The 26,223-nt window shown below is 45.8% G+C and overlaps 1 protein-coding gene across 1 annotated transcript; it reads right to left on the bottom strand.

Moving 5' to 3' along the window:
* Nucleotides 1–605: 605 nt before the first annotated feature.
* LOC133117052 (insulin-like growth factor-binding protein 2-A) lies at nucleotides 606–26,223 on the bottom strand. Its single transcript, XM_061227140.1, has 4 exons — nucleotides 25,757–26,223; nucleotides 6,978–7,153; nucleotides 6,013–6,153; nucleotides 606–4,273 (listed from the first exon to the last, which is right to left on the bottom strand). Exons 1-4 carry the CDS (start codon nucleotides 26,112–26,114, stop codon nucleotides 4,115–4,117), a joined length of 834 nt encoding a protein of 277 aa, XP_061083124.1. The 5' UTR covers nucleotides 26,115–26,223; the 3' UTR covers nucleotides 606–4,114.

Genomic DNA, 26,223 nt, shown 5'->3' with positions numbered 1-26,223 from the left:
GATCACACAGACGTGGAAATACTGAAACTAAATCCGTCGAGTTTTAAGTCCAGAACCCAGAGGAACTCGCAGACGAAAGTAGAACACGGTCGGAACCTGGATCATGACCTGGTTTTCCAGCACATGACCAACATTCCTGTTATAGAAGGTTCTACAAATGGGAAACTCAAATCTGGCCCTCCAGGACAGCAATACTGCTTTTCTCTTCAGCCTGGAAGTTAATCGATTCATGCAACAAGATTGCCCAGACTCTACTCACCCAGGTCTAAATCAGTCCCTGATTGGATGAGAAAGATGAAAAGCAGCAGTGCTATTGGCAGATTTGGGTATCTGTGTCATGCAGCTTAAATGAAGGCGAGCCCAACCCGAACACTGGACACGCACATGCACAGAAGAGCCTTCCACGCCAATAAAAAAAAAAACAGGCTGCTTTTTAGAAGGTGCACGTCAAACCATCCTAATGAAGAAACGTAAACTACATCACTTGAGCAATATTCCACTTCGCTTGATCACAAGCAATGTATTTATTACAAAGAAAACCTGTCGTTCATTTTTCCTTTTTATTTTTTTTCCAAAACAAAATAAAAACCCCACGAGTCATGCAATGAAAGGCAATATTTTTGTTTATTATATACTGAATTTATTACATGATTTTAAAATGACATTTAACTATTTGTGTTCTCATACATTTGTGACCGTCTAACAGGGTAGTGTAAATAGGAGGAACTGTAAATAGAAGAGAATATGACAGAATAGAAAGGAGATAAAAAATGAGACGCGTTCATGTGAATCACGGTGAACTGAATGATTGTAAACCGCAATATCAGTCGTCCTGCTGGATCCTCTCCCCGGTTACAAGAGGGGGAGGGGAAAAACAAACAAACACATTTAACAACCCCAGCACATGATGCTCTGCTTTGCTTCAGAAATTCCCTGTCACAGGTGAGTGACTCTTCGAACACATACACACACACACACAGAGGCCGAGAGCTCTACCCTATAGTAGACACACACACACACAGAGCCCAAGAGTTCAACCCGGCAGCAGACACACACACACACACACAAACACACACACACACACACACACACACACGCGCACACACGCGCACACACGCAGAGGCCGAGAGCTCTACCCGATAGTAGACACACACACACACACACACACACACAGAGCCCAAGAGTTCAACCCGGCAGCAGACACACACACACACACACACACACACAAGCAGAGGCCGAGAGCTCTACCCGATAACACACACACAGACACACACACGCACGCACGCACACGCACGCACACACACACGCACACAAGCAGAGGCCGAGAGCTCTACCCGATAGTAGACACACACACACACACACACACACAGAGCCCAAGAGTTCAACCCGGCAGCAGACACACACACACACACACACACACACACACACACACACACACACACACACACAAGCAGAGGCCGAGAGCTCTACCCGATAACACACACACAGACACACACACGCACGCACGCACACGCACGCACACGCACACAGCAGATGGTGAACAGTCTCTCTCTCACACAAACTTGCCTGGCCATCTTTCCCCAGGCCTGTCTGGCAAATCAATACTCTGGATCCGCAGGGCTTGGTTTCGCTTTGTCTTCTAAGCAGGCCACGCTCAAACTACCGTAAAATTTACTGTACCACAGCGGTCCATGAAAATCTATATCAGGGCCGACTCACACTGCAGGCACAAAACGGGACTGACATCCTGGCACATTTCTGTACTGTAATCCTGCTGTAAAGAAAAAGATAATCACATACAGCACTCTGAATGCACGTAGATATTTAAAAAGAATGGCAACTACCCCAGTTCTGGGTGTCACCGAATAATGATAATGATAATTAAAAATTAAAGGAAGAAACTCTGATTATGCTCATATACATAGAGACAGTAATACCTTGTTAAGTAAGCATGTGTTTATTTCAGTAAGCTGTAAATCTGATAATTTGATGGGTTACCTTGCACAGGGTTTAAACGTTACTGGCAGTAATGTCATGGACGAGGGTCTGGCATTTGAATATTAATTTGGTATTTTTCAGTAGCTAGAGTTGATTGTTAAATTACGCATTTGTTTTGAAAGATATTGTTTGTGGAGGCCTATTATAATGGGAACGGAGCGTGAGGAAAACGATGGCTGTAAAGCATACACAACACTCTGGCATTAAGGCAGCCGATGTGGAAAATTTGTTGAGGACTAAACAGTCAAACTTATTCAAACTACAGGCCACATTGTGCTTCAGGCCAAGAATGCCGCTTGGTTCAGGAGAGCAACACAAGGAATATCGGAATGCTGCTGGCCTTAGGTTCAGCTGCACTGGGATATTGGAATGCTGCTTGGCTTAGGCAGTCACTGGGATATCGGAATGCTGCTTGTCTTAGGCTTAGCTACCCTGGGATATCGAAATGCTGCTTGTCTTAGGCTTAGCTACACAGGGATATCGGAATGCTGCTTGGCTTAGGCACAGCTACACTGGGATATCAGAATGCTGCTTGTCTTAGGCTCAGCTACCCTGGGATATCGGAATGCTGCTTGGCTTAGGCTCAGCTACACTGGGATATCGGAATGCTGCTTGGCTTAGGCTCAGCTACACTGGGATATCGGAATGCTGCTTGGCTTATGCAGAGCTACACTGGGATATCGGAATGCTGCTCGAATTAGGCACAGCTACACTGGGATATCGGAATGCTGCTTGGCTTAGGCTCAGCTACACTGGGATATCGGAATGCTGCTTGGCTTATGCAGAGCTACACTGGGATATCGGAATGCTGCTCGAATTAGGCACAGCTACACTGGGATATCCGGAGCATTTGGACTCCGCTGCTACACAACATTGCAGGCATACATTTGTGAACCTATGTTTATATATAGTCAAACTCACTTAATATCCCATCAGTCAGTGTCAGAGCCCATCCTAAACTCACTCTCTGTCGGCACTCCATTAGTAAACCCCCCTCCCCCCCAAAAAAACCCCTACTCCACCTCCTTCCAGATTCTGCCACGTGATTGGGTATGGGGCGAGGAGGCCAGGGTCATTCACCCACTATACATTTCTATTCTGCTCACTAATACACACAGGCTGGAGAGAGAGTGAGAGAAATGGAGGGAGATGGAGAGAGAGAGAGAGAGGGGGGGAGTGGGAGAGAGAAAGAGAAAGAGAGAGAGACGGTAGAGCCAGCAGGATGTCTGTGGGCCAAAGGGAAGTGATGCGTGAGGAGTCACGGGGAAAGATCAACGGAAAAATATTGATCTTTAAAGATGGAGAAACCAGGAAAAAGCGTTTGGAGAAATACGAAGGAAACTAAAAAGCCAGCAGGATGAGCACGTGTTTGCAGTGGAGAGAAACACAGAAGTTGAATAAATAGGTATGGGACTCGGCCGAAAGAGAGGCAGCTGGTCAAAGCGAGGCCAGACTATCAGAACTATCCACACACTCAGACACAGGTACACACTCACACAAATACACACCGAGACACAGATACACACTCACACAGATACACACTCAGACACAGATACACACTCAGACACAGATACACACTCACACAAATACACACTCAGACACAGATGCACACTCAGACACACTCACACAGATACAAGCCTCCGTGTGAAGGACGGCACACTGAGATAACAACGCATGTTTAGTCTGCTTCAACACCAAACTGGAATCTGGGAATGACAGACGAGCTTCATCTATGATACTTTCCTTTTATTTTTCCATAGGTGGTCGGTGTGGTACTGGCATTTAGCCAATGCACCTAAACACACTGATGGATTCACTTTTCTTGCAATGTCACTGAGGATTGAGCATTTTACACGGAACAAATCTACACACAAACACACACACACACACACACACACACACACACACACACACACACACACACACATACACAAACAGTCAGACATGCGCACATGCGCACATTATAACATACCAACACACACAAACACACGTGCACATTTTGAATTTAGCCTAGCTGTTTCATAACTGGTTCTTCTATGTTGCTCTCTTGGTTTTGGAGACCGGGACCTGCCGTTTCCTCTGCGTTGGGTCAGAAGGTCAGAAGGTCTAGGCGCGGCTATTTCTGGGCGGCAGTGGGGGCCTCTGCCTCCGGGCTGTGCAGGTACTGGCTGCAGTTGGGGTCCCCCCTGAGGATGGGGGAGGTGGCGATCTGCCGGCCGGTGTGGGGGTTCACACACCAACACTCCCCCCTCTGCCCGTGGACCGACATCTTACACTGCGACAGGAGAGCAGAAGAGCAGGGTTACGGCCTGTCCACACCAACAACTACAACCATAAATATATCATCTTACACTACAACTATAACCATGAATATATCATCTTACACTACACCTACAACCATATATATATCATCTTACACTACCACTACAACCATAAATATATCATCTTACACTACAACTACAACCATAAATATATCATCTTATACTACACCTACGACCACAAATATATCATCTTATACTGCAACAGGAGAGCAGAACAGTGTTATGGCCAACAACAACTACAACCACAACTAGAAATATATAATCTTACACTACAACTACAATCACAACCAGAAACATATAATCTTACACTGGACCAGGAGAGCAGGGTTACAGCTCCTCCACACCAACAACTACAAGCACAACTATAAATATATCATTAAAAAAATGTACTGAAGTGGAATGACAGTGACCAACGATATCATTGGGATCACCCAAATTTACAGGACGGCACAAAAATGGCTATTTACAGAATGTTTTCCTTCATCAGTTTGGATGCTCACATCATTATGGTTATAGTTCTGGGTGTGGACAAGCCTTTACAGTTGGGACTGGGTGGGGAGGGGGAGGGGGGTTAATTTGCCCCCGCCAGACTGGGCGCCCCCCCGCTGAGCGCTCCCAGAATGAGGTCATAATTGAACAGGACGCAGCATATGTGGGACCAAAACAGAGCAGGAAAAACAACACTTTCGATTTTTTCCTTCAATGAGAAAGAACAAAAAGTGGCAGTTAGAGGAGTTAAAGGAGGCAGGGCGCCATGACAAAGCTCTGCGCTGTGGAGGTACAGTCCTCGAGCCCTGGGAACCCAGCGTCGCACCAAAACAATCGCCTCCTCTCCCCCTCTTTGGGCTTCTGTCCGTGCTCAACCTTCTATATTTAACACTCGCGGTCTTTTCAGGATACAGATACCATATCGCTTGTTTTGACCGCTTTAAAAATAATTGTGTCAAGCTACTGTCAAGGAGAAATTATAGTCAACAAAAATAATCTGATTGATGCAGCCATTTCAGTTTCGCAAAGTCCTACAGGAAAACTTCCCAGACTAGCCACTGTCAATCAGCGAAATCACTGTGTAAGCCAGAGCTCTTTCTCTTCTCTGTTTACACAACAGTGTTTTTCATCAAGAAATAACCACATCCACCCCCTAACCCCACCCCCCTCACCTGCTCTCCTGCTGTCAGTTGGGCCATCTGTTACATCTCCCCCCCCCCCCCCCCCCCAAAGTTTATTTAAGCAGAGCCACTGAAAAAGCCCCACACCCTCACCTGTGTCTCTTCCTATCACACGCAAGAAGGAGCTCACCTGTTTCATGTTATACTGCCCCCTGGTTCTATAACACTGAGTAGCTCACCTGTTTCATGTTGTACTGCCCCCTGGTTCTGTAACACTGAGTAGCTCACCCGTTTCATGTTGTACTACACTCTGGTTCTGTAACACTGAGTAGCTCACCTGTTTCATGTTGTACTACACTCTGGTTCTGTAACACTGAGTAGCTCACCTGTTTCATGCTGTACGACACTCTGGTTCTATAACACTGAGTAGCTCACCTGTTTCATGTTGTACTACACTCTGGTTCTGTAACACTGAGTAGCTCACCTGTTTCATGTTGTACTACACTCTGGTTCTGTAACACTGAGTAGCTCACCTGCTTCATGTTGTACTGCCCCCTGGTCCCATCACACACTGAGGAGCTCACCTGTTTCATGTTATATTGCCCCCTCTTGTCACAGTTGGGGATGTGCATGGCATACAGATCCTCCAGGGGACCCCGATTCTCACTGAAGGGCATCTTGGAGATCCGCTCCAGAACCTGGTCCAGCTCCTGCTGGCACTGGCTCTGCAGAACACGAAGCAAACGGGTCAGAGCCAGCGCCCGAGCGTCCTTAAAGCATCCCTGTTTCCCCCCCAACAGCCCAAACCCCCCGCACACACTGCCCAACACCACATCTACAGCCACCCCCCCCCCCCCCCTGCTCTGGCATGGGGCAGTTGGTGATTGTTAATGGTCTCATTGAATGTCAATTTACTCAACTTTTGTTCTTTTTTTGTGCAAAGACGTTTTAGTGAGAGTTAAATGAGGGAGAAAATGGGAGAAGTGTATGATTGTTTTGTGGGCTGAAAAGCATCTTTGTCCTTTCGCAGGGCAACACTAATGTGTGCAGGCAGAACAGTTGCTCTTCAAAGTCAGTTTTTATACACACCATGTTATTTAGCAAAGAGGAATTATCAAAACAAAGGAAAACGATTAAAACTGCAACATTTAAGAAAATGTATTTAAGAAAATGGAAGTTCAGTTAAGCAATTATCAGAATATTAATTTTCTTGATAATAATACAATCTAAAAAATATTTAAAAGAAAAAATATTTTTTTCTACTGCAGTGTGTGATAAGAGCTGCAAAACTGATTGAAAAGTATGTGCAGCTCTGGATTCAAAGCCTCAGACTGTTTGTCATGTCAGTTGGCACATAATAATCCAGCTGGCAGTGTGCGGTTTGAACCAGCAGAGGGTGCTGCCGCACAGGATTAGATACAAGCCGAGGTCAACCCAAGCCCCTGCTGCTATTGAGATTCATGCACTGTGTAGTTTCCGCTTCCCATTTCCCATCTCGGCTGAAGCATCCCATCTGGTTTGAGATAAGGGGAGGGGGGGGGGCACTCACCAGCATATAGCGGGCCGTTTTACTGTCCTCCACCTTGTTGAGCTTCATCTTGGTCTTCATCTCGATGCGGTGCAGTCTGACGGCGATCTCCTTCCCGTTCCACGCCCCGTCCTTGGTGGGCCTCCTCAGGGCAGGGCTCTCTGTCAGACTGACCTCTGCTGGGTCCGGCACCTCTACTGCCCTCCCCCCCAAAACCACAGCAGGAGGTTAGCACACCATTAGCAGGGCAGAGAGATTAGAGCTGTCACAAGAACATGATATATATATAAAATAAAATGTATTAAAGAAGACAAAAGCGGCTCATACCCCAAAAATATGAGGCACTAAGTACATGCAAGGCGGAAGACATGGCCATTATTCTCTTAATGATCAAATATTACACAATATGTGTTTTAACTAACCACATGTGTAGTCCATTGAGCCAATATCAAAGTATATACACATCTGTGGCTATGGAAGTATATGTACTATGTCTACATTTACATGCGGTTATGTATTCTTGTCATGTTACAGTGATCCCAATGTATCGCTATAAAAATTTGATATTATGAAATTACATTACATCACATTACAGCACCCAAAGCGACACACAAAACAGTGCATATCAAGGTCATACAACACCCAACTGAACACGTCAGATATGGTACAATTCATTGTAAAGCCATGAACATATGTTACATTACATTATTACATTACATGTTGCTTGGCTGACATACAGTACTGTTACAGTAAGTTTTAAGCAGTTCAGCCACCTGCATTCTTATTTTACAGCATTTTTTTCACACCTGCCTAAAACTTTTGCACAGTACTGTATGTCCAGTACACAAGGTAGATGGACCAAGTCTGTAACTACCATACCAAGACAACTACAACTTGAGGAAGTACAGTACCAAGACAAATACAAATTTAAAGGCCCTAGATTAAGGTATAAAATACAAGGGGCTAAAGATAGACAGGTAAAAAACAAATGACAATAAGTTAGGAAGATGAAGTAAGGTGCAGTCTGAAGAGATGAGTCTTCAGACAGTGGTGGAAAACGGGCAGTGAGTGTTCTTATGGGAATGGGGAGGTCGTTCCACCACTGGGAAGCTAGTCAGGAAATAATATTGCACCAGAGACACAGAAACCTGTAGCAGACAGGGTAGCAGTGTAGTATAACGGGTAGAGAACTGGGATTACAGCCTAAAAGTTGGAGGTTCAATTCCCTGATAAGACTGCCATTGTACGGTTGAGCAAGGTACAGTATTTAACCTCAAATGTGTCAGTATGTATCCAGCTGTATAGCCAGAAACTATGTAAATATAAACTGTAAAAACTCAATGTGGATTAGAGCTCCAGCTAAATGTAGCGTAATGTCCAGGAGAGTTGAGCGTGCCCAATCGTTTCTTTTGAATGAATGATCCAATAATATTGATGCGTCAGGATATTTTTTTTAAATACACTTGATTTATATCAAGTTACAAGACGGCTGAATATAATGTTTTATATACAGAACATTTCCAATATTAATCAATAAAGTATTTTTCTTTCAGACTCTCTCCATTAGACATCAAGTAAAATTCCAGAAGTTTAACCGATTGTGGTCCATGTGAGGCTTGTCAGTGATATTGGTACAGTGGCAATTTCATGACAATTACAGATATGGGGTGTGGGATGGGGGCTGGTATTTGGAAGGAGTTAGAGTATGAATTCCCCTCAGTCTACAAAGATGAATCAATAAACTGTATAATTGATTCTGCTATACTTATACCCATGGCTATTACCCTTCTGGATAGAGACAGAGGTGATGTGATGACCAGAGTGGCTCACTGGACTTGACTGACTTTGAATGTGCAACAGGGGCATTATACAAAATAAATTTATCTCTAACTTGAACTTCTGTATGTTTCTGAATTCCCTGTGTATCTGTGTATGCTAATACCCATGTTATGCTCTTCTATCAAACATAACCATCTTACTGTTGGTATATCCACACAATCCATGTTAAGAGTCATGGTAACCAGCTTGGGCAAACCCAGAGTAACTGCAGTTGTTTTTCTGTTGTATCCTTATTTTCCTGGATTGCAAAATGAATGCAGGAAAAATACCTCACAATCCTGCTTTCTCTCTGCAGCGCTCCTAAAACCGGTGGCCTCCAGCAAGCCCTGTATGTAGCTGTGCTAACTGCCTGATTAACCTGTGTGCTCAGCCACCAGGCATGCTATTCCCCTTACCGCCACAGGGGGGAACCCTCAAAGTTGCACATTCTCAAGAGTGGGGTCACATGATCAATACGAGTCGATGGATTTTTTGGAGACACTAAGTTTCATTTGACATACTAATCAAGTAACTACGCAGGAGAGATTATACAGTTATGCATCATTTTGTATTAATTTATTTCAAATAGCATTTGACTTAATCAAAGAAAATGAATTGGTATTCCCCCGGTAATAACTGAAACACACGCACACACCCAAGTAAATGAAACTGAACCGATTCCTGATGAGATAAAGAAATCAAATTACTTTCCTCAGCAGGCTGCCTTCATATGTGGTTTAGACTTCAGAAGCACATTGTCTGAAATTAATCCTCTGAGCTGAGGTTGCATTCCTGTCAAATGACATATTTAACCCCGGGTAGCCAACACGCATTATTGTTTTTGTAGATGTAGGGGGTAAGCCCGAGCTTGTGTCCATTTACAGTAGAGTTAAGCACATTTAATAGCCTTTAACGTCAAGCCTTCATTAGCTTTTCACTTTAGGTCATTTCAAGGAAAAACACCCAACTGCAAAATGTATAAAATAAGACTTTTATTTTCAGAAGAACTTCAATAAACCAGCACTACTTGCAACAGAAGAGTAAGACTAAATTAAGCCTAACGCTTTGAAGAAGCATGATGTGCCCTGACTTAAACACACATTGCATTGAGTTGTGCACATTTCAGAACCCAAACCCAGGGTTCCTCCCTTCCGGCTTGTGCCGAGCGAACCGTGCCCCCTACCCCAAAGAATCTCTTTCTCTTCAACTTTTTTTTCCTCACCTTTGTCCAAACTTTGTCAAACAATCGCAATTCAGCAGCAGCACTTAAAACGGAGGAGTGTGTCCCACCTCTCCAAAATGCCTGTGCCCAGGAGGCTGGTGAACGCACTGTCAGAGGAGTGTGCCGTTAACAGGAGGCTGGTGAACGCACTGTCAGAGGAGTGTGCTGGAGGCCAGGAGGCTGGTGAACGCGCTGTCAGGAGTGTGCTGTTAACAGGAGGCTGGTGAACGCACTGTCAGGAGTGTGCCGTTAACAGGAGGCTGGTGAACGCACTGTCAGAGGAGTGTGCTGTTAACAGGAGGCTGGTGAACGCACTGTCAGGAGTGTGCCGTTAACAGGAGGCTGGTGAACGCACTGTCAGAGGAGTGTGCTGTTAACAGGAGGCTGGTGAACGCACTGTCAGAGGAGGGTGCTGGAGGCCAGGAGGCTGGTGAACGCGCTGTCAGGAGTGTGCTGTTAACAGGAGGCTGGTGAACGCACTGTCAGGAGTGTGCTGTTAACAGGAGCCTGATGAACGCACTGTCAGAGGAGTGTGCTGTTAACAGGAGGCTGGTGAACGCACTGTCAGAGGAGTGTGCTGGAGGCCAGGAGGCTGCTGAACGCGCTGTCAGGAGTGTGCTGTTAACAGAAGGCTGGTGAACGCACTGTCAGAGGAGTGTGCTGTTAACAGGAGGCTGGTGAACGCACTGTCAGAGGAGTGTGCTGGAGGCCAGGAGGCTGGTGAAGGCACTGTCAGGAGTGTGCTGTTAACAGAAGGCTGGTGAACGCACTGTCAGAGGAGTGTGCTGTTAACAGGAGGCTGGTGAACGCACTGTCAGAGGAGTGTGCTGGAGGCCAGGAGGCTGGTGAACGCACTGTCAGGAGTGTGCTGTTAACAGAAGGCTGGTGAACGCACTGTCAGAGGAGTGTGCCGTTAACAGGAGGCTGGTGAACGCACTGTCAGAGGAGTGTGCTGGAGGCCAGGAGGCTGGTGAAGGCACTGTCAGGAGTGTGCTGTTAACAGAAGGCTGGTGAACGCACTGTCAGAGGAGTGTGCTGTTAACAGGAGGCTGGTGAACGCACTGTCAGAGGAGTGTGCTGGAGGCCAGGAGGCTGGTGAACGCGCTGTCAGAAGTGTGCTGTTAACAGGAGGCTGGTGAACGCACTGTCAGGAGTGTGCTGTTAACAGGAGCCTGATGAACGCACTGTCAGAGGAGTGTGCTGTAGGCCAGGAGGCTGGTAAACGCGCTGTCAGGAGTGTGCCGTTAACAGGAGGCTGGTGAACGCACTGTCAGGAGTGTGCTGTAGGCCAGGAGGCTGGTAAACGCGCTGTCAGGAGTGTGCTGTTAACAGGAGGCTGGTGAACGCACTGTCAGGAGTGTGCTGTTAACAGGAGCCTGATGAACGCACTGTCAGAGGAGTGTGCTGTTAACAGGAGGCTGGTGAACGCGCTGTCAGGAGTGTGCCGTTAACAGGAGGCTGGTGAACGCACTGTCAGGAGTGTGCCGTTAACAGGAGGCTGATGAACGCACTGTCAGAGGAGTGTGCTGGAGGCCAGGAGGCTGGTGAACGCGCTGTCAGGAGTGTGCTGTTAACAGGAGGCTGGTGAACGCACTGTCAGGAGTGTGCTGTTAACAGGAGCCTGATGAACGCACTGTCAGAGGAGTGTGCTGTTAACAGGAGGCTGGTGAACGCACTGTCAGAGGAGTGTGCTGGAGGCCAGGAGGCTGCTGAACGCGCTGTCAGGAGTGTGCTGTTAACAGAAGGCTGGTGAACGCACTGTCAGAGGAGTGTGCTGTTAACAGGAGGCTGGTGAACGCACTGTCAGAGGAGTGTGCTGGAGGCCAGGAGGCTGGTGAACGCGCTGTCAGAAGTGTGCTGTTAACAGGAGGCTGGTGAACGCACTGTCAGGAGTGTGCTGTTAACAGGAGCCTGATGAACGCACTGTCAGAGGAGTGTGCTGTAGGCCAGGAGGCTGGTAAACGCGCTGTCAGGAGTGTGCCGTTAACAGGAGGCTGGTGAACGCACTGTCAGGAGTGTGCTGTAGGCCAGGAGGCTGGTAAACGCGCTGTCAGGAGTGTGCTGTTAACAGGAGGCTGGTGAACGCACTGTCAGGAGTGTGCTGTTAACAGGAGCCTGATGAACGCACTGTCAGAGGAGTGTGCTGTTAACAGGAGGCTGGTGAACGCGCTGTCAGGAGTGTGCCGTTAACAGGAGGCTGGTGAACGCACTGTCAGGAGTGTGCCGTTAACAGGAGGCTGATGAACGCACTGTCAGAGGAGTGTGCTGGAGGCCAGGAGGCTGGTGAACGCGCTGTCAGGAGTGTGCTGTTAACAGGAGGCTGGTGAACGCACTGTCAGGAGTGTGCTGTTAACAGGAGGCTGGTGAATACACTGTCAGGAGTGTGCTGTAGGCCACGAGGCTGGTAAACGCGCTGTCAGGAGTGTGCTGTTAACAGGAGGCTGGTGAACGCACTGTCAGGAGTGTGCTGTAGGCCAGGAGGCTGGTAAACGCGCTGTCAGGAGTGTGCTGTTAACAGGAGGCTGGTGAACGCGCTGTCAGGAGTGTGCTGTAGGCCAGGAGGTTGGTAAACGCGGTGTCAGGAGTGTGCCGTTAACAGGAGGCTGGTGAACGTGCTGTCAGGAGTGTGCCGTTAACAGGAGGCTGGTGAACGCACTGTCAGGAGTGTGCCGTTAACAGGAGGCTGGTGAACGCGCTGTCAGGAGTGTGCTGTTAACAGGAGGCTGGTGAACGCACTGTGTTCGCACGCAGGAGTGTGCTGCGACCCACAGACATCACCAGACGCTGAGTATCTTCCCTGGTGATGCGTACTGCAGCCAGCATCAGCTCCTGTTTGTTTCTGGAGCATTTTTGCCTCCAGTCTCATCTTCAGCAAGTGAAATGCATGTTGGAATGCAGGATGGGCTCAGTTTTGGCCCTGAAAAACTTGGGGTTATTGTTCTGCTCCAAGGTGAAGCATTTGTCCAATTAGGAGGCATTTGGTTGGCTACAAGCAGATGTTTCTGTACATCTCAGTATTCATTCTACTGTTGTCACCAGCAGTGACATCATTAATGAAGACAAGTGAGCCAGTTCCAGTGGTAGTCCTACACGCCCAAGGCATAACACTACCTCCTCCATGTTTCAGAGATGAGGGGGAAGGGGTTATTTGGGTCATGAACGATTTTCCTTTCTGTTTTCCGTGATTAAGGTACAGGTTTACTTCACTCATCTGTCCATAAGACTTTGTTCCAGAGCTACTTGGTCCTCATGTTGAGACAACAGCAACTGCAAATGCAAATTCCACACCTACAATCAACTTTTTTGCTAGTTTTCTTGTACATAAATGAATGATGCAAAGACATACAGCAGGCCAACAAACAGCTGAGCAGCCAATTGTCCAATTACTTTTGCACCCATAAAATGGGGGGCTATGAATAAAATGGGCTACATTTTCTACACAGATCATCAAATATGGATGGAAATACCCTCAAGTTAAAGCAGACCGTTCACACTGGAACTTCATATACAGTGCTTTTTCAAATCAATTTGAAATCATTTCAAATGATGGAAGTACAGAGCCAAAGCAACACAACTGTGTCACTATCCAAATACTCACACATTGCACTATAACACAGAACCTTTTTCTTAATAACCCTTTTTAACTCATGATGGGGTGATGATTTTACACCTGGGTGGAGGTCCCTGATCTAGAGCTCAAGGGCTGTAAAGCTCTTCGTACTACATCCAGTTGCTGGCCTGCGGGATTCCTGAAAGGGCACTGTGTGTCAGACGCCTCCTGCTACAGCTCTGTGAATCTGGCCTACCAGAACACCACCGCAGCACACAATTCAACCATGAAGGCTCACCATTACACACAACCACTGCCGCTTTCCGGGTACTCCTCTAATCCTCGTCCTTGAGAGTTTGCACATTTGGGTTCAGCCCCCCCCCCCCCCCCCTCCGCCCCAGCTACACGTTTGACCACCGAGAACAAACACAAAAATAAAAGGAAAAAGGAAAAAAAAAAAGAAAAAAAAAAGAAAAAAAAAAAGAAACCACCAAGCTTTTGGCTGAAGTGATTTCTCAGAATGTGCTGCCACTGGATTTCATTCAGGGTGAAGGTTTTCATTACAGTCACGCACACTGCCTGCGCCAAGCCCAAATGCTTCAGATGTTTCCCAGGTAGAGTAAGTGTCCTGAGCGTAGTCTTTATTAAAGACACACTCCATAGTTCCTTTGAACAACTCTACAAAAAAACTGAGGGTTCTCTCTTTTCTTTCAGTTTAATTATCATGAAGTGTGATTTTAGTTTAATTATCTTGACATAGTCACCCATTATCACTGCTCTTACTCACTTCATCAGTTCTTACCATTTTTCCCACCCGAATGAATGCTGCTCTGAATCTAATTAAACTGATCTTTGGATGTGTAACATTTGACACTTTTCCAAGTGGCCTGAACCTTGAAGAACCAACGTGTCCCAAACCAGCATCAAATCCTCCTCCAATCACTGGACTCCAACAGATAATTCCATACAAACTTCCTGCAGTGTTTTCCTCAAATCATCATGTCCCATATGGCCATATGCTCTTTATCCATAACCAGCACCACAACACACTGAGGTTAGTCCTGGTACCTACTGTAAACTATGTACATGAATGTTAATGTTCATAATTATGCTTATGCGCGGGTGTGTGCAGGAGATGGCAGCAGTTTGCTAGTAGTACAGTAAAGTTTTCTTTTTCATCTGACATATTGAAATATTGAAAAGTCATTAGAAATGATGCATCATCTTCTACCACCTGTTCGTAAAGTCTAGTACTGTGCATACAGTATATTGGGGGTTTTGGGTTATCTGCAGTACACATGCCTGCTCATAGGTATGCAATTGATCCTCACAAAGGATTTTGAAAATGATACTTCCACAACTGATATTCTCAAACTGGTACTCACACAACAGAGAAATCCCGTTCATATCCTCTTTAGCCTTATCAAGTTCATAACCATGCTAAATAAAAATATGCTTTTTATTTGGTCAAATTGTGAGCTACTGAATATTCGGTATGAAGGGCATCCTGCAGTGCCCATGTATTACATGTCTATCAGACCACACGCATCTACCGTCTTCACAGGCCTTCCTACTCATTAGGCAACAGTGTGAGCCCTGGCACCTCCAGACCAGCATATGAAGCATTTCCTCCACTCCACTGCTTTCATTTTCATCAGCTGCCTGTCCAAGTTACTATTTGTCTTAGAAATGTTCAATTTCCAGCGATCTTCAACTTAAAGAAAACAAACTGTAAAATGCATTGTTTTCCAATGGTTCCACGCAGTGTTCCAGCCGTGCTATAATATCTGACGATTTAAAATCACATTCAATCAGAGTTACAGAGCAAAGCTGACCAAACCACACTGCCCAGTGCCAGACACAGGAACAATACAGTGTGGTACACTGACATTTCTAGCAATAACAAATGTTATTTTGATTGGTCTTGCTGGATTTTATATTTTTATTTTATTATTATTATTATTAGTCCAAATTCTGTAGATCAATTTTACAAAGACAATAAAGACTTGAGGTTGTGGAATATCCTGAATATATTAGCGGTGAATATTCTGAATATTCTGAAGACATTCCACTAAGTGCCTAAGCACACCCTTTAGTTCTGACTATACTAAACACATTCCACCAAGCACACCCTTTAGCTGTGACTATACTAAACACATTCCGGTAAGCACACCCTTTAGCTGTGACTATACTGAAAACATTCTTGTATGTGCACAGCTGTACACTTTGGTCCAGCAGGTGAGCTGGGAGTGTCCATATGTTTGGAGACACAATAAAGCTTGGAGTCAGAGGGCAGGCCGGTTCTGTGACACAAAACTAAGCTTTTGAGCCTAAATGGCTACTTTACAGTGGGTGCCTTTAATTAGGAACCCCCGCCAAGGGCTGACATGAACCCCACCAGCCCCACATCTCACCGTGCTGGAAAGTCAACAAGGCGACACTGACACTGATTGAAAGACCGGCACGGTTTGCCCCGGTGGTTAACCATTGATGAAAGACAACCATCACCATATTCCCTCTGAACCCCAAGCCAAAGACTAACAAGTGAGCCGTGAGTTAACTGGATATGTTGTATTCCACAGCAGCCAAAACAGAGGTCTTTCACCTTCCTGCAAGCTTTGCTGCATGAAAATGTAAAGCCAGAAAAACGCCAGCTCCAAAGGAGGCCGAACATTTGGCCAGGTCCAGCTTATTTCTGTGTTACATAAGAGTGGGGTTTTGTGGGGGATGAACTTTGCGTCAAGGGACCCTGGTACAACAGAGGCTAGAAAAAACATTTCAGATTTAATTTCATTTCCGCGCAGGGGCAGAATAAATCCGCCCTGAGAGAATGTGTGCCAGATATTGCTGCAGAGCACAAAGGCAAACCATATCCCCACAGCAGCCCAGCGACTTACCCCAAATGTGACGAGCAGACGCAAGTGTGGCAGTGAGGCGCTTTCTTTATCAGGAAGCCGGTGGGTGGGGGAAGGACATGGGCATAAAACGAAGGCGTCTCTTTGAAGTAGAGTGAACAAAGGTTGAAAACAGCAGTGTGAGAAGGGCCCCTATCCACACAGACGCTCTTTCTCTGCAGTATACTGTAAAGAATTCCCTGTTTCTACCGTTTGTGTTGCTGTCCTGGATCAAAGCCTGGATGCTGACAGTGCCCCATCTCTGTTTGCTGGAACAGACAGTCGAGGGTTGAGGGCTCAGTCTACCAGCCTGTAAACGCGCTGGGTCCAGCCAACAGTACCGTACGACATCTACACAGAACAACATCTGGGCCCACACAACTATTGAGCACCGGGAACATTCAGGATTTCTCAAGGTAGGGAGAAAGATTAGGTGGTAAAATATACTGTGGCAAGGCAAACAAAACAAAAAGGACTCTGGGGTTAAATGCAAAGCTTTTCAGTGTGTGCAGGGAAAGCAGGAAAGACTCATAAAACTTGAGTGCCCTCTAGACCTGTTCAACCCCAATCGTACACTCCTGATTCACCTACTTTAGAACATTTTCACTGCAATGCCAACTGCACCTAGACAGGAGGCACTGTATCAGAAGGGCCTACAGTCTGCCCATACAGTGAGGCAGAGACTATTCACCACACTAGTCATGCAACACAACACATCCTTAGGAGAGGTAGAATGGACTAGAAGACTTGCAGAAATCCATCTAACCCAGGGGCTGCCCAAACCTGGTCCTGGAGATCTACATTACCTGTAGGTTCTCATTTCAACCTGAATTTGGCACACCTGATTTGACCATTTAGCAGCTCAAGATCTCTAACTGTTGAATGAGGTGTGCTTTGTTATGGTTCTTGTAAAGCTACAGGAACAGGATTGGGCACCCCCGTTCTAACCTGTAGGTGCCTGGAGTACAGCTAGGGGGTGCTTGTGTACAAAACCAGGGATGCCAGCCAACTTGAACCCAGCCAACCCCTGGAGGCACAAAGCCAATTGCACTGCCGCAACACTAAAGACTGCTGGGTCAGAGTCTGCTAGTGGCACAGGTCATATTCTCCCCAACAACCTTCAGCTATTGGGCCCTGCCTCTCATTCATCTGATGATTAGAGATCCACTACATCGTAGTACAAAAACTTCAGCCAATGGCAACATAGTCACATCACTTTTCCTTGCTTTATTCCTGGCTGTGCAGGCAGGACTTCATTACTTCACTTTGGGTGATTTCCCACAGATTTTTTTCTTTATTCTTTTTTGAAAACCTCACTGTGCATTATAATTCTCCGTATTGAAGCGGTCATGATTCCGACACAGTGGAAATCAACAGGAAGCTTTCCACAAGCCATTCGCAAGAAGCCTTGCCAAGCTCCTCGCCGCTATCTTTCTTGGAAAGAAACTTCCTAGGACTAAATCTCCATAACTGCCACACTCCGCGGAGGGGGAGGGGTCTTTTGTTGTTTTATTATATAATATCGCTCCTTGTCCAACTGTCCTGCATACCTGCTCCATGGGAGCAACCCAATATCTGGATCTGAAACTGTCCAGATCTCTGGGGTCTAAAATCAGGCAGAAATACGGTAAATCTGACAAACCCGACTGCTAATCTGCAATTTAAAACGCAGCTGCTGAGGGTGTGAAACCGTTAATCTCAATGCTCGGCAAGCGCAGGTGATGACTCAGCAGGCCACAGGCAACAGGAAAAATGTGCGGCAGGTTTGGCCCGAAGCTCTTCCGTCCTTATCCTGACCCATCCTTATTGAGCCACAGTCGCAAAACATAGGCTGCAAAACATCAGAACCGCACGGAATTTCTGTTAAATCCCTGTTCAAACAGCTCAACCTCTGTCAATGTTTGATAAATTATCAGCAATATTGAACGGCCTGGTTAAATGTCCAAGGTTAAAATAAAAAGTTTTTTTTTGTTGGTTCCCCTCTATAGCTGCGAAGGAAACATGGTATGTAATGATTGTGTAAATAATGCTGACCTAGTTTCAGTGTAAAGGAATGGCCTCTGGAGTATGAAGAACAACATCAGTGGGACTGAAGCCAGGAGCTCTGAACTTTCTGAGTTAGCCCTGGAACTGCTCACACACTAAGCCTATGAAACGTGTTCAGTACTGGAACTGCTCACACACTAAACCTATAAAAGTGTCCAGTACTGTATCTGCTCACACACTAAACCTATAAGTGTTCAGTACTGAGTTGGGCTGGAACTGCTCACACACTAAACCTATAAGTGTTCAGTACTGAGTTGGGCTGGAACTGCTCACACACTAAACCTATAAGTGTTCAGTACTGAGTTGGGCTGGAACTGCTCATACACTAAACCTATGAAAGTCTTAAGTTAGGCTGAAACCTTAAGATACCCCAATCACTCGGTCATGACACACCAGAAGGCAGTTCAGCTATCGCACAACCACACTACCATAAAAAGTATTATAAAACACACACAGGATTTACATTGCAATGGCACAATGAAATGTTAAATTCCTTTGGAACCTCTTAATACTACTGTGCACTATACATGCCCATATTAAGGATGGTATTAGAGGTATTAGCAAATAATTCCTTTATACTTTGGAATCCTGGGTTATTAAAAATGTTGAGTGTAGCGTTAAATGCCTATAATTGCTGTGACTTGATTATAGCAAAGGGGGAATAAATGTTTACATTTGTCAGTATTGTTTGTTTAAGCATGAGTTGTCTTTGAGCATGAGTTGCCATCTAGCTTGATAAAAACAGTTTATTACGATTCTGTAGTGATACTACAGATGCCATTGGCCCGGTTTCAGAGAAGTAAAAACATAACTCCAGTTCTGCTGAAAAGTAAAACACGGTCCCCAGCAAACGCAGCAGTAGTGGGGTAAACAGAGTGCTCTTTCTGGCACGGTGCTATCAGCCTGGGGGGTGCGTCCGGTTAAGGCGCTGTGCTATCAGCCTGCCTGCACACAGCCGAAGACCAGGGACTGACTGGGGGGGGGGGGGGGGGGCAGCACACTAGCTTCAGTAATATTAATATTATTATTATTATTATTATAGCTCCTTTCATACATAAAAATTGAGCTCAACCTTTTTTCTTTAAAAAAAATAAAATAATAAAAAATAAAAAATTAACAATCATCTGGACCTGCTACGCCAGAAGGAGAGAGAAAGAAGAGGGAGAGGGAGGGAAGGGGTGACAGGCAGGGGGGAGGGCGAGGGGGATATTTTTCATCATTTAGTATGCAAACTATAGTATTTTGCACCGCATGCAGAACCCATAATATAATTTAGTTTACATATGTCCTCTTGGAGTCTCCAAATGTCCTTTTTGGAAACCTGCCTAGACATAGCTTAGAAAAAGCAATGCAGAATGCTCATCATTTTCAACAAATTTGAAAGGGATTTGTCCAGCATTTTTTGCAGCGGTTCCATTGTTTCGAAGCCCACACATCCATGAGCATCTGTAACCACCCAAATACAAAAAAATAATAATTAGGGGCAAAAAAGCTTCAACTTACACTGTTTGAGCATCTGTAACTTTGTATTAGTAATATTTACACTAATTCTGTCTATTGGAAAACAAACCCCTCTTGTGTTAAGAAACAGGTTGATACTTAAGAAATAGGTACAATATATAACATGCAAAACAATTCAAAGGAATATAAAATACGTATATTCCTTTATTCCTTATTTCCTGAAAGTCCTCCATGAACAAGACTTTCAATAAAAAAGCCAATGTGAACAGGTATATTTTAAGCAACTTTACAAAAATGCCAAAAATGCCTGTCAATCTAAAAAAAATTTGAAGTGTCTTCCAGAGTCGTGGCATAAAAACAGTTTCTCCACTCTTTGTGCTTTACCCTTGGGGCCTTGAGAAGACTAGCAGTTGGGACATACAAAGATATGAGATCAGAAAAGTAGGTTGGTTCTAAGCCATTATGTGCTAACCTTAAAAATCAACTTTAAAATGTACAGACAACCAGAAGAATGAACTAAAATGGTGGAAAAGTGCATTTTGATTTCAGCTTGAGTTAGCATTTCTGAGCCATGGCTTCTTAAGGCAGATTTCCCATGCTTTTCACCATAGGGATTTTGATTTCTGCTGAAAAGAATGTGCGGCCAACATGCTTAAGACCGTTTCACGTTAGGTTACATCTGTTAATCTCAACCATGTACTGCTAAGCTACACCAAAACTACAACAACGACCATATTCTGCCCGCCTCCACTCAAGTTGCATACTAGCCTGCCTGCATGGGACCTGTAGTTTCAATGCAGCAACTTGTGAGCAACTCACTTTTTTAAAGGTATCATATGGTGAGAAATGACTTTTCCCTTGCTATGTGGATTTAAATGTGCATTTTGGAGTTCCGTGAAGTTATGACATCACAACAATACGCTTGTTTGCTCTATCATGGCTCACCCTGTAGCCGGAACAACTCCAAACAGCGTTCAGTTTGTTGGGAGCTGGCCAGCCAATCCAAACAGAGGTTCATTGAGGGGGCCCTGGGAGGGCAGGGGGCATTACATTACATGTGATTTGGCTGACGCTTTTTAACCAAAGCAACTTACAGTTTATTAGACTAGGCAGGATACAATCCCCCCGGAAGAAATGTGGGGTTAAGGGCATTGCTCAAGAGCTCAACAGCTGTGTGGATCTTATCATGGCTACACCAGGGATCGAACCACCAACCTTGCAGGTCCAGCAGAGAGTGGGGGGGTGGGGGGCATACTACAGCACAGAGCGGGGGGGAGGGCACATTACAGCACGGGGGGGGGGGGCACATTACAGCATGGAGATGGGGGGGCACATTACAGCACGGAGATGGGGGGGCACATTACAGCACAGCGATGGGGGGGCACATTACAGCACAGAGATGGGGGGCACATTACAGCACAGAGATGGGGGGGCACATTATAGCACAGAGATGGGGGGGCACATTATAGCACAGAGATGGGGGGGCACATTATAGCACAGAGATGGGGGGGCACATTATAGCACAGAGATGGGGGGGCACATTACAGCACAGAGATGGGGGGGCACATTATAGCACAGAGATGGGGGGGCACATTATAGCACAGAGATGGGGGGGCACATTATAGCACAGAGATGGGGGGGCACATTATAGCACAGAGATCGGGGGGCACATTGCAGCACAGAGAGAGGGAGAGGGAGAGGGGGAAGGAGAGAGGGAATGAGGGGGAGAAAGGCAGAGAGAGAGGTTACACAATGGCTATAGAAATTCACATGCTGTGTCCATATTGGAAAGCATACGGATACCTGTTTGATGTGCGATGAAGTGTAAAGGCTTTAAAAGTGCATGCTGTTAGAAAGGGAACAGTGCCAGAGCAGTGTTAGCCTTCTATCAAAAACCCTCATTAAGAAGGTTTCATTTTAATCATCAGAACTGTGAGCGACCATCGATGCCATTAAGGACATACGGCTGTTGAAATTCATCACAACTAAAATGGTGTCCAGTCACGCTAAATCTGTCAACATTTAGTAGTGGCTTAACAAGGAAAAAAAGCTGTTTTCTTTCACAATCAGGCTTTGAGATCCTTGGGTTCACATCGCTTCCATAATCGCCACTTTTTCAGGTGAATATTACTGGAGCTTATACTCGTATGCGTTCTAAAACAGCCACAGCACGTATAGCCGGCTCAGACCATATTCAACCTCAAAAAGAACAAATATTGACCATATAGAGACAAAAGCTCACGGAGGTATTTTTCTTCCACAGAAATGGTAAAATATTTATACAGTAAAATATTTATACAGCGCACAGCTATTTGAACTGATCTCTGTAGGCACACTCAACTGATTTCAACTTTGACTAAACTGATACAAATCCATGTACTTTGATCCATTGCGCTATGCAAGAGGTGACAATTACTACCATCAAAGTCAAACCTAATCCTTGCTCCTATCTGTGAAGAGACTAAATAAGCTTCAGTCACTGGGAAAGATAGTGTGAACATGGATGCTTTATATGATTCATAATAGCTAAATGGCTGTAACTCTCCATATAGTGCACCGATAAAGAGCACCGAGCAACCTGAAAGAGCAATACCCACGATAGCCGGTCCATCAAAGAAGAGAAGCAGACATCCACACTGCTGTGTCGACTAAAGAGGCTGGCAAGGCTAGAGTCAGAGTAATATATGGTTTCTACTATAATGAAGCAGAAAGGTGAATGCCATGGATTAAAGCATGACAAGCATTCTAACCAGAACAAACCCATTGTCAGTGTGAAGGGGATTCTTCAGGGGACTGGCCACCTGGAAGTGTGCGTTGCCATGTCTTCAGTAATGTCTTGGACCAATGAACCTGCCTCAATTTATTTTATTTTAAAAGGTTTTCTGCTCACCTACGACTGTATGACACACGGGTGACAGAGAAGGGGCAGAATGCACAGAATATTAAAATACAGCAGGAAGAGGGATAGTATGGGATATGTTCTAAGGGATGGATGCATTAAAACTCATCGTACTGCACAAATCAAAAAATAAGTCAATCAACAAATATTTTAGTCTTACATTCAGACTCTTTTCCTTTTTTTGTAAATAAGACAAAATAATTGCCAAGGCAAGATGGGGTACAAAAAGTTCACTTGTCAAGCGAACAGTAACTCATTAATTTTAGTTAATATTACAGTAAAAATATTACAAGGCTAAAATGCTTGTTTAGACTCATTTCTGCAGCATCCATGAAAAGCATGGACCCTCCCACCCACCAGATTCCCTGAAGGACGAGCGCTTCAGAATGAAAGTCACAGTAACTTGGCAGGCTGTGTGGCACAGTGTGTATGGCAGCCAGCTCTCGGCCATATGTGACTTCCTCTACACGATGAGGCATTTCATCCGGCCAAGGCTCTCAGCTGGGCTCTGTTATCTACGCCTTACACCAACACCGCCCAAGGTCAGACTGCCTCGGTCTCCTCAGAGAGAAAAGTCACAGCAACTCAAAGTTCAAAGGTCAGCCTGCACAGCCAGCCAGGGCCAAGCACAGAAGACGGAGCTGGACAGAAACAGGCATGGGAAGGGAGAGCGCACACAGTCCACACAGGACCATTAATGTGGAGCACCACACCTCTACCATGGCTCCAATGCTCTCCCTCCGCCAAACAATTTGGAGCTCAAACACCACTGCGTTCAGTTGCATTACAGGCCCCTAGCGTTCCTCACAGGCCCCTAGCGTTCCACACAGACCCCTAGCATTCCTCACAGGTCTGCAGAAGGTAAAGCATCTATCCATTCCAGACGCGGGAACAGCCGCAGACGTAAGCGGCCATGTCACCCAGACAGACGGACTGGCCGTGACCAGGGGAAGGGACAACAAAGAACGGCCTCAAACAGTCTTTAACGGCTAAACTCTGATTACAGGACTCGCCATGAGACGCACCAGGGCCTCGCCACGTCTTCCTGAACACTACCCCTCGAGCTCATTGGCCTTCCGCTCACACCATCACAACAGCCCGACGGCCGCAAAACAGCGGCCTGTCCAAAGCTACGCGCTCCACTGGCTGGAAAAACATTGTGTAACTCAATAATATTTTGACATTGTTTACGCAAGCGCGGTGTTCCGCTGGGACAGGGCTGTGGAACACGCTGTGCCTCTGGCGTCTGTGTTTCGAGGGAAGGCCTGAGGGGCAACGCCGCAGCCTGCCTGCAGGAGTGAGGGACCAGGGCCATCTCTTCCAGCCCTGCGGCTATCTCTGCAGGTACACGTATAAGCCCTCCACTCCCAGCCAAGCTGGTGGACATTTTGTAGGGCTTGATTTTGGGTCACCTATTCCTCCCAAGGAAAGTGAGAAAAGGTGCCTTTCCGTGAGGATGTGACCCATTAGCTTCATCCTGGAACACGCCAGATTGCTTCTCCGCGATTTCACTTCAGGTTCTAATACTTGGATATAACTCAACCCAGTGCATCACTGCGGTTACACTGAACTCTTCTGTAACCTCTGAGCTAAGCCAGATACTTCCATTCAGAGAACAAGAGAATGAATACTCTTCCCTTATATTCATTTCACATTCAGAAAGACACTGTGTGAGAGGGTTTCAGATGCCTGTACTTATACACCTATACAATGCAGTGGGTCAGTCTGTGTGTGAGATGGTTTTAGATGCTTATGCACACCCGTATACAATAGGCATGTTTGTGTGTGAGTTTTAGGGGTTTGTGTGCATACACCTACACAATACAATGCCCCCCCCGGAGCAATGTAGGGTTAAGGGCTTGTGTACCTTAGCCATTCGGCTACAGGCTGCTCCTGTGTGTCAGATGGTTTGAGATGTTTGTGTCTGTGCCACAGTCTATGCTACATGGCCTGGCCACTTCCAAACAAACCTGGGCCAAAACTCAAAGTCCATGGTGCTAATCATTGCTAGATTCCGTTTACCTCCTCTTTCCAAGAAAGCCATGACATCCACAGTTAAGTTCATTCTCTCCATGAGAACCGTGTACATAGCACTGGTGCTACCGAAGGAAGAATGCTGGAGGTATCAATGGCCAGAAAAAAAACCAACTAAACCACTATTGCCATAAATGCATTTAACAGCAATCTATTTGAAAGCCAGTTTGCTCAGATTAGATTATCTTTAGATGTGACATTCCTGACTGCAAGAGAAAAATAAATGTGATTAATGCGAAGAAACAGCAGTAACCCTACATGCCTACAGCTCATTAAAATCCAACTGTGCCTTACTTCAGGTACATGTCTATGTACTGATCTACGGATGCATAGAAAAATACTGAAACAAGTTGCATTGCAATACAGGTTAACAGAGGAGCGAGAACAGATGTAGGTATAACATTTTGAGAGCTTTGAGACCAACAACTTCCAAAGGCAACAGTGCATTATCTGCCACATATATCGCAGGCTAGCCTACTCTGAGCGCCCATGTGATCTTTTAACAAGAGTAGAATGTCAGTGCAATGCACTGCAAGACTGAGAACATTCGCCTTTATGTTTCATATGTTACTTATTGCTTTCTTGGGACATACATTACATTTTTTTCTTCGTGAAAACGGGTAATTTTGCACAATGAATACATTCATATTCGTAAAATAAATACTTCCATGCTCTGGATACTATCAAGCATGTCAAAGTACGTGTCAAATCAGCATCTTCCCTGTGACCGTAGGTTATGAACGTACGCTTGTTGTGTAAATGTACAATCAATATAGCACAGTAATTACGAGGTAGAAAACACAAAACCGTACAAGGGTCGTTTGAATCTTCCACCGTGGTCAAAAAAAATGATCAAACGCAGACTAGCTAACTCACCGCTAACCTCCCGTTCTTGGCTTATCGTGGGTTCTACATCCACTTTGTGTCCGCATCGCCCGAGCCCTTGCACAAGCTGTTCCAGCGGCAATTCGGAATCCGGCTTTGGATAGCAGCGTAGCCCGCTGGAACATCGCGGGGTGTAGACGCCGCAAGATTCGCCTTCTTGTCGAGCACAAACCGGACAGCAGCCGCAGCCGGGCTCCCTTACCATCTCAGCGCAAGTTTCCGTGAGCTTCGGACATGCAGCCTGCCGCTCGGCGCTGCAACTAGGGCAGCGAAACACTACCTCTCCGAGGAAGGTCCCCGGGAACGCTACGGATGCTAGCAGAAAGCTGTAGACTACGTACGAAACCATTTTCCCCACTAGCTAAAGAATTAATGGGCACAGGCAGAGGAGAGCAACTACAGGTGAAAAAGTGGAACTGTGCATGCGAACAGGTGAAGTCTAGCTAAATCTTCAGGGT

This window comes from Conger conger, chromosome 17, assembly GCF_963514075.1.
Source record: "Conger conger chromosome 17, fConCon1.1, whole genome shotgun sequence".
In the NCBI taxonomy this organism is placed as follows: Eukaryota; Metazoa; Chordata; class Actinopteri; order Anguilliformes; family Congridae; genus Conger; species Conger conger.
The sequence above is the reverse complement of the archived record's forward strand: the minus strand, read 5'-3'. Positions and strand labels throughout refer to the sequence as shown.

Excerpts from the sequence above, each read along its gene's own strand:
- LOC133117052 (XM_061227140.1), bottom strand. The coding sequence starts at position 26,114 with ATGGTTTCGTACGTAGTCTACAGCTTTCTGCTAGCATCCGTAGCGTTC. Across the intron at positions 6,154-6,977 it reads AAACGGCCCGCTATATGCTG|AGCCAGTGCCAGCAGGAGCT; the intron begins GTGAGTGCCCCC and ends CGTGTTCTGCAG. Across the intron at positions 4,274-6,012 it reads GGCAATATAACATGAAACAG|TGTAAGATGTCGGTCCACGG; the intron begins GTGAGCTCCTCA and ends CTCCTGTCGCAG.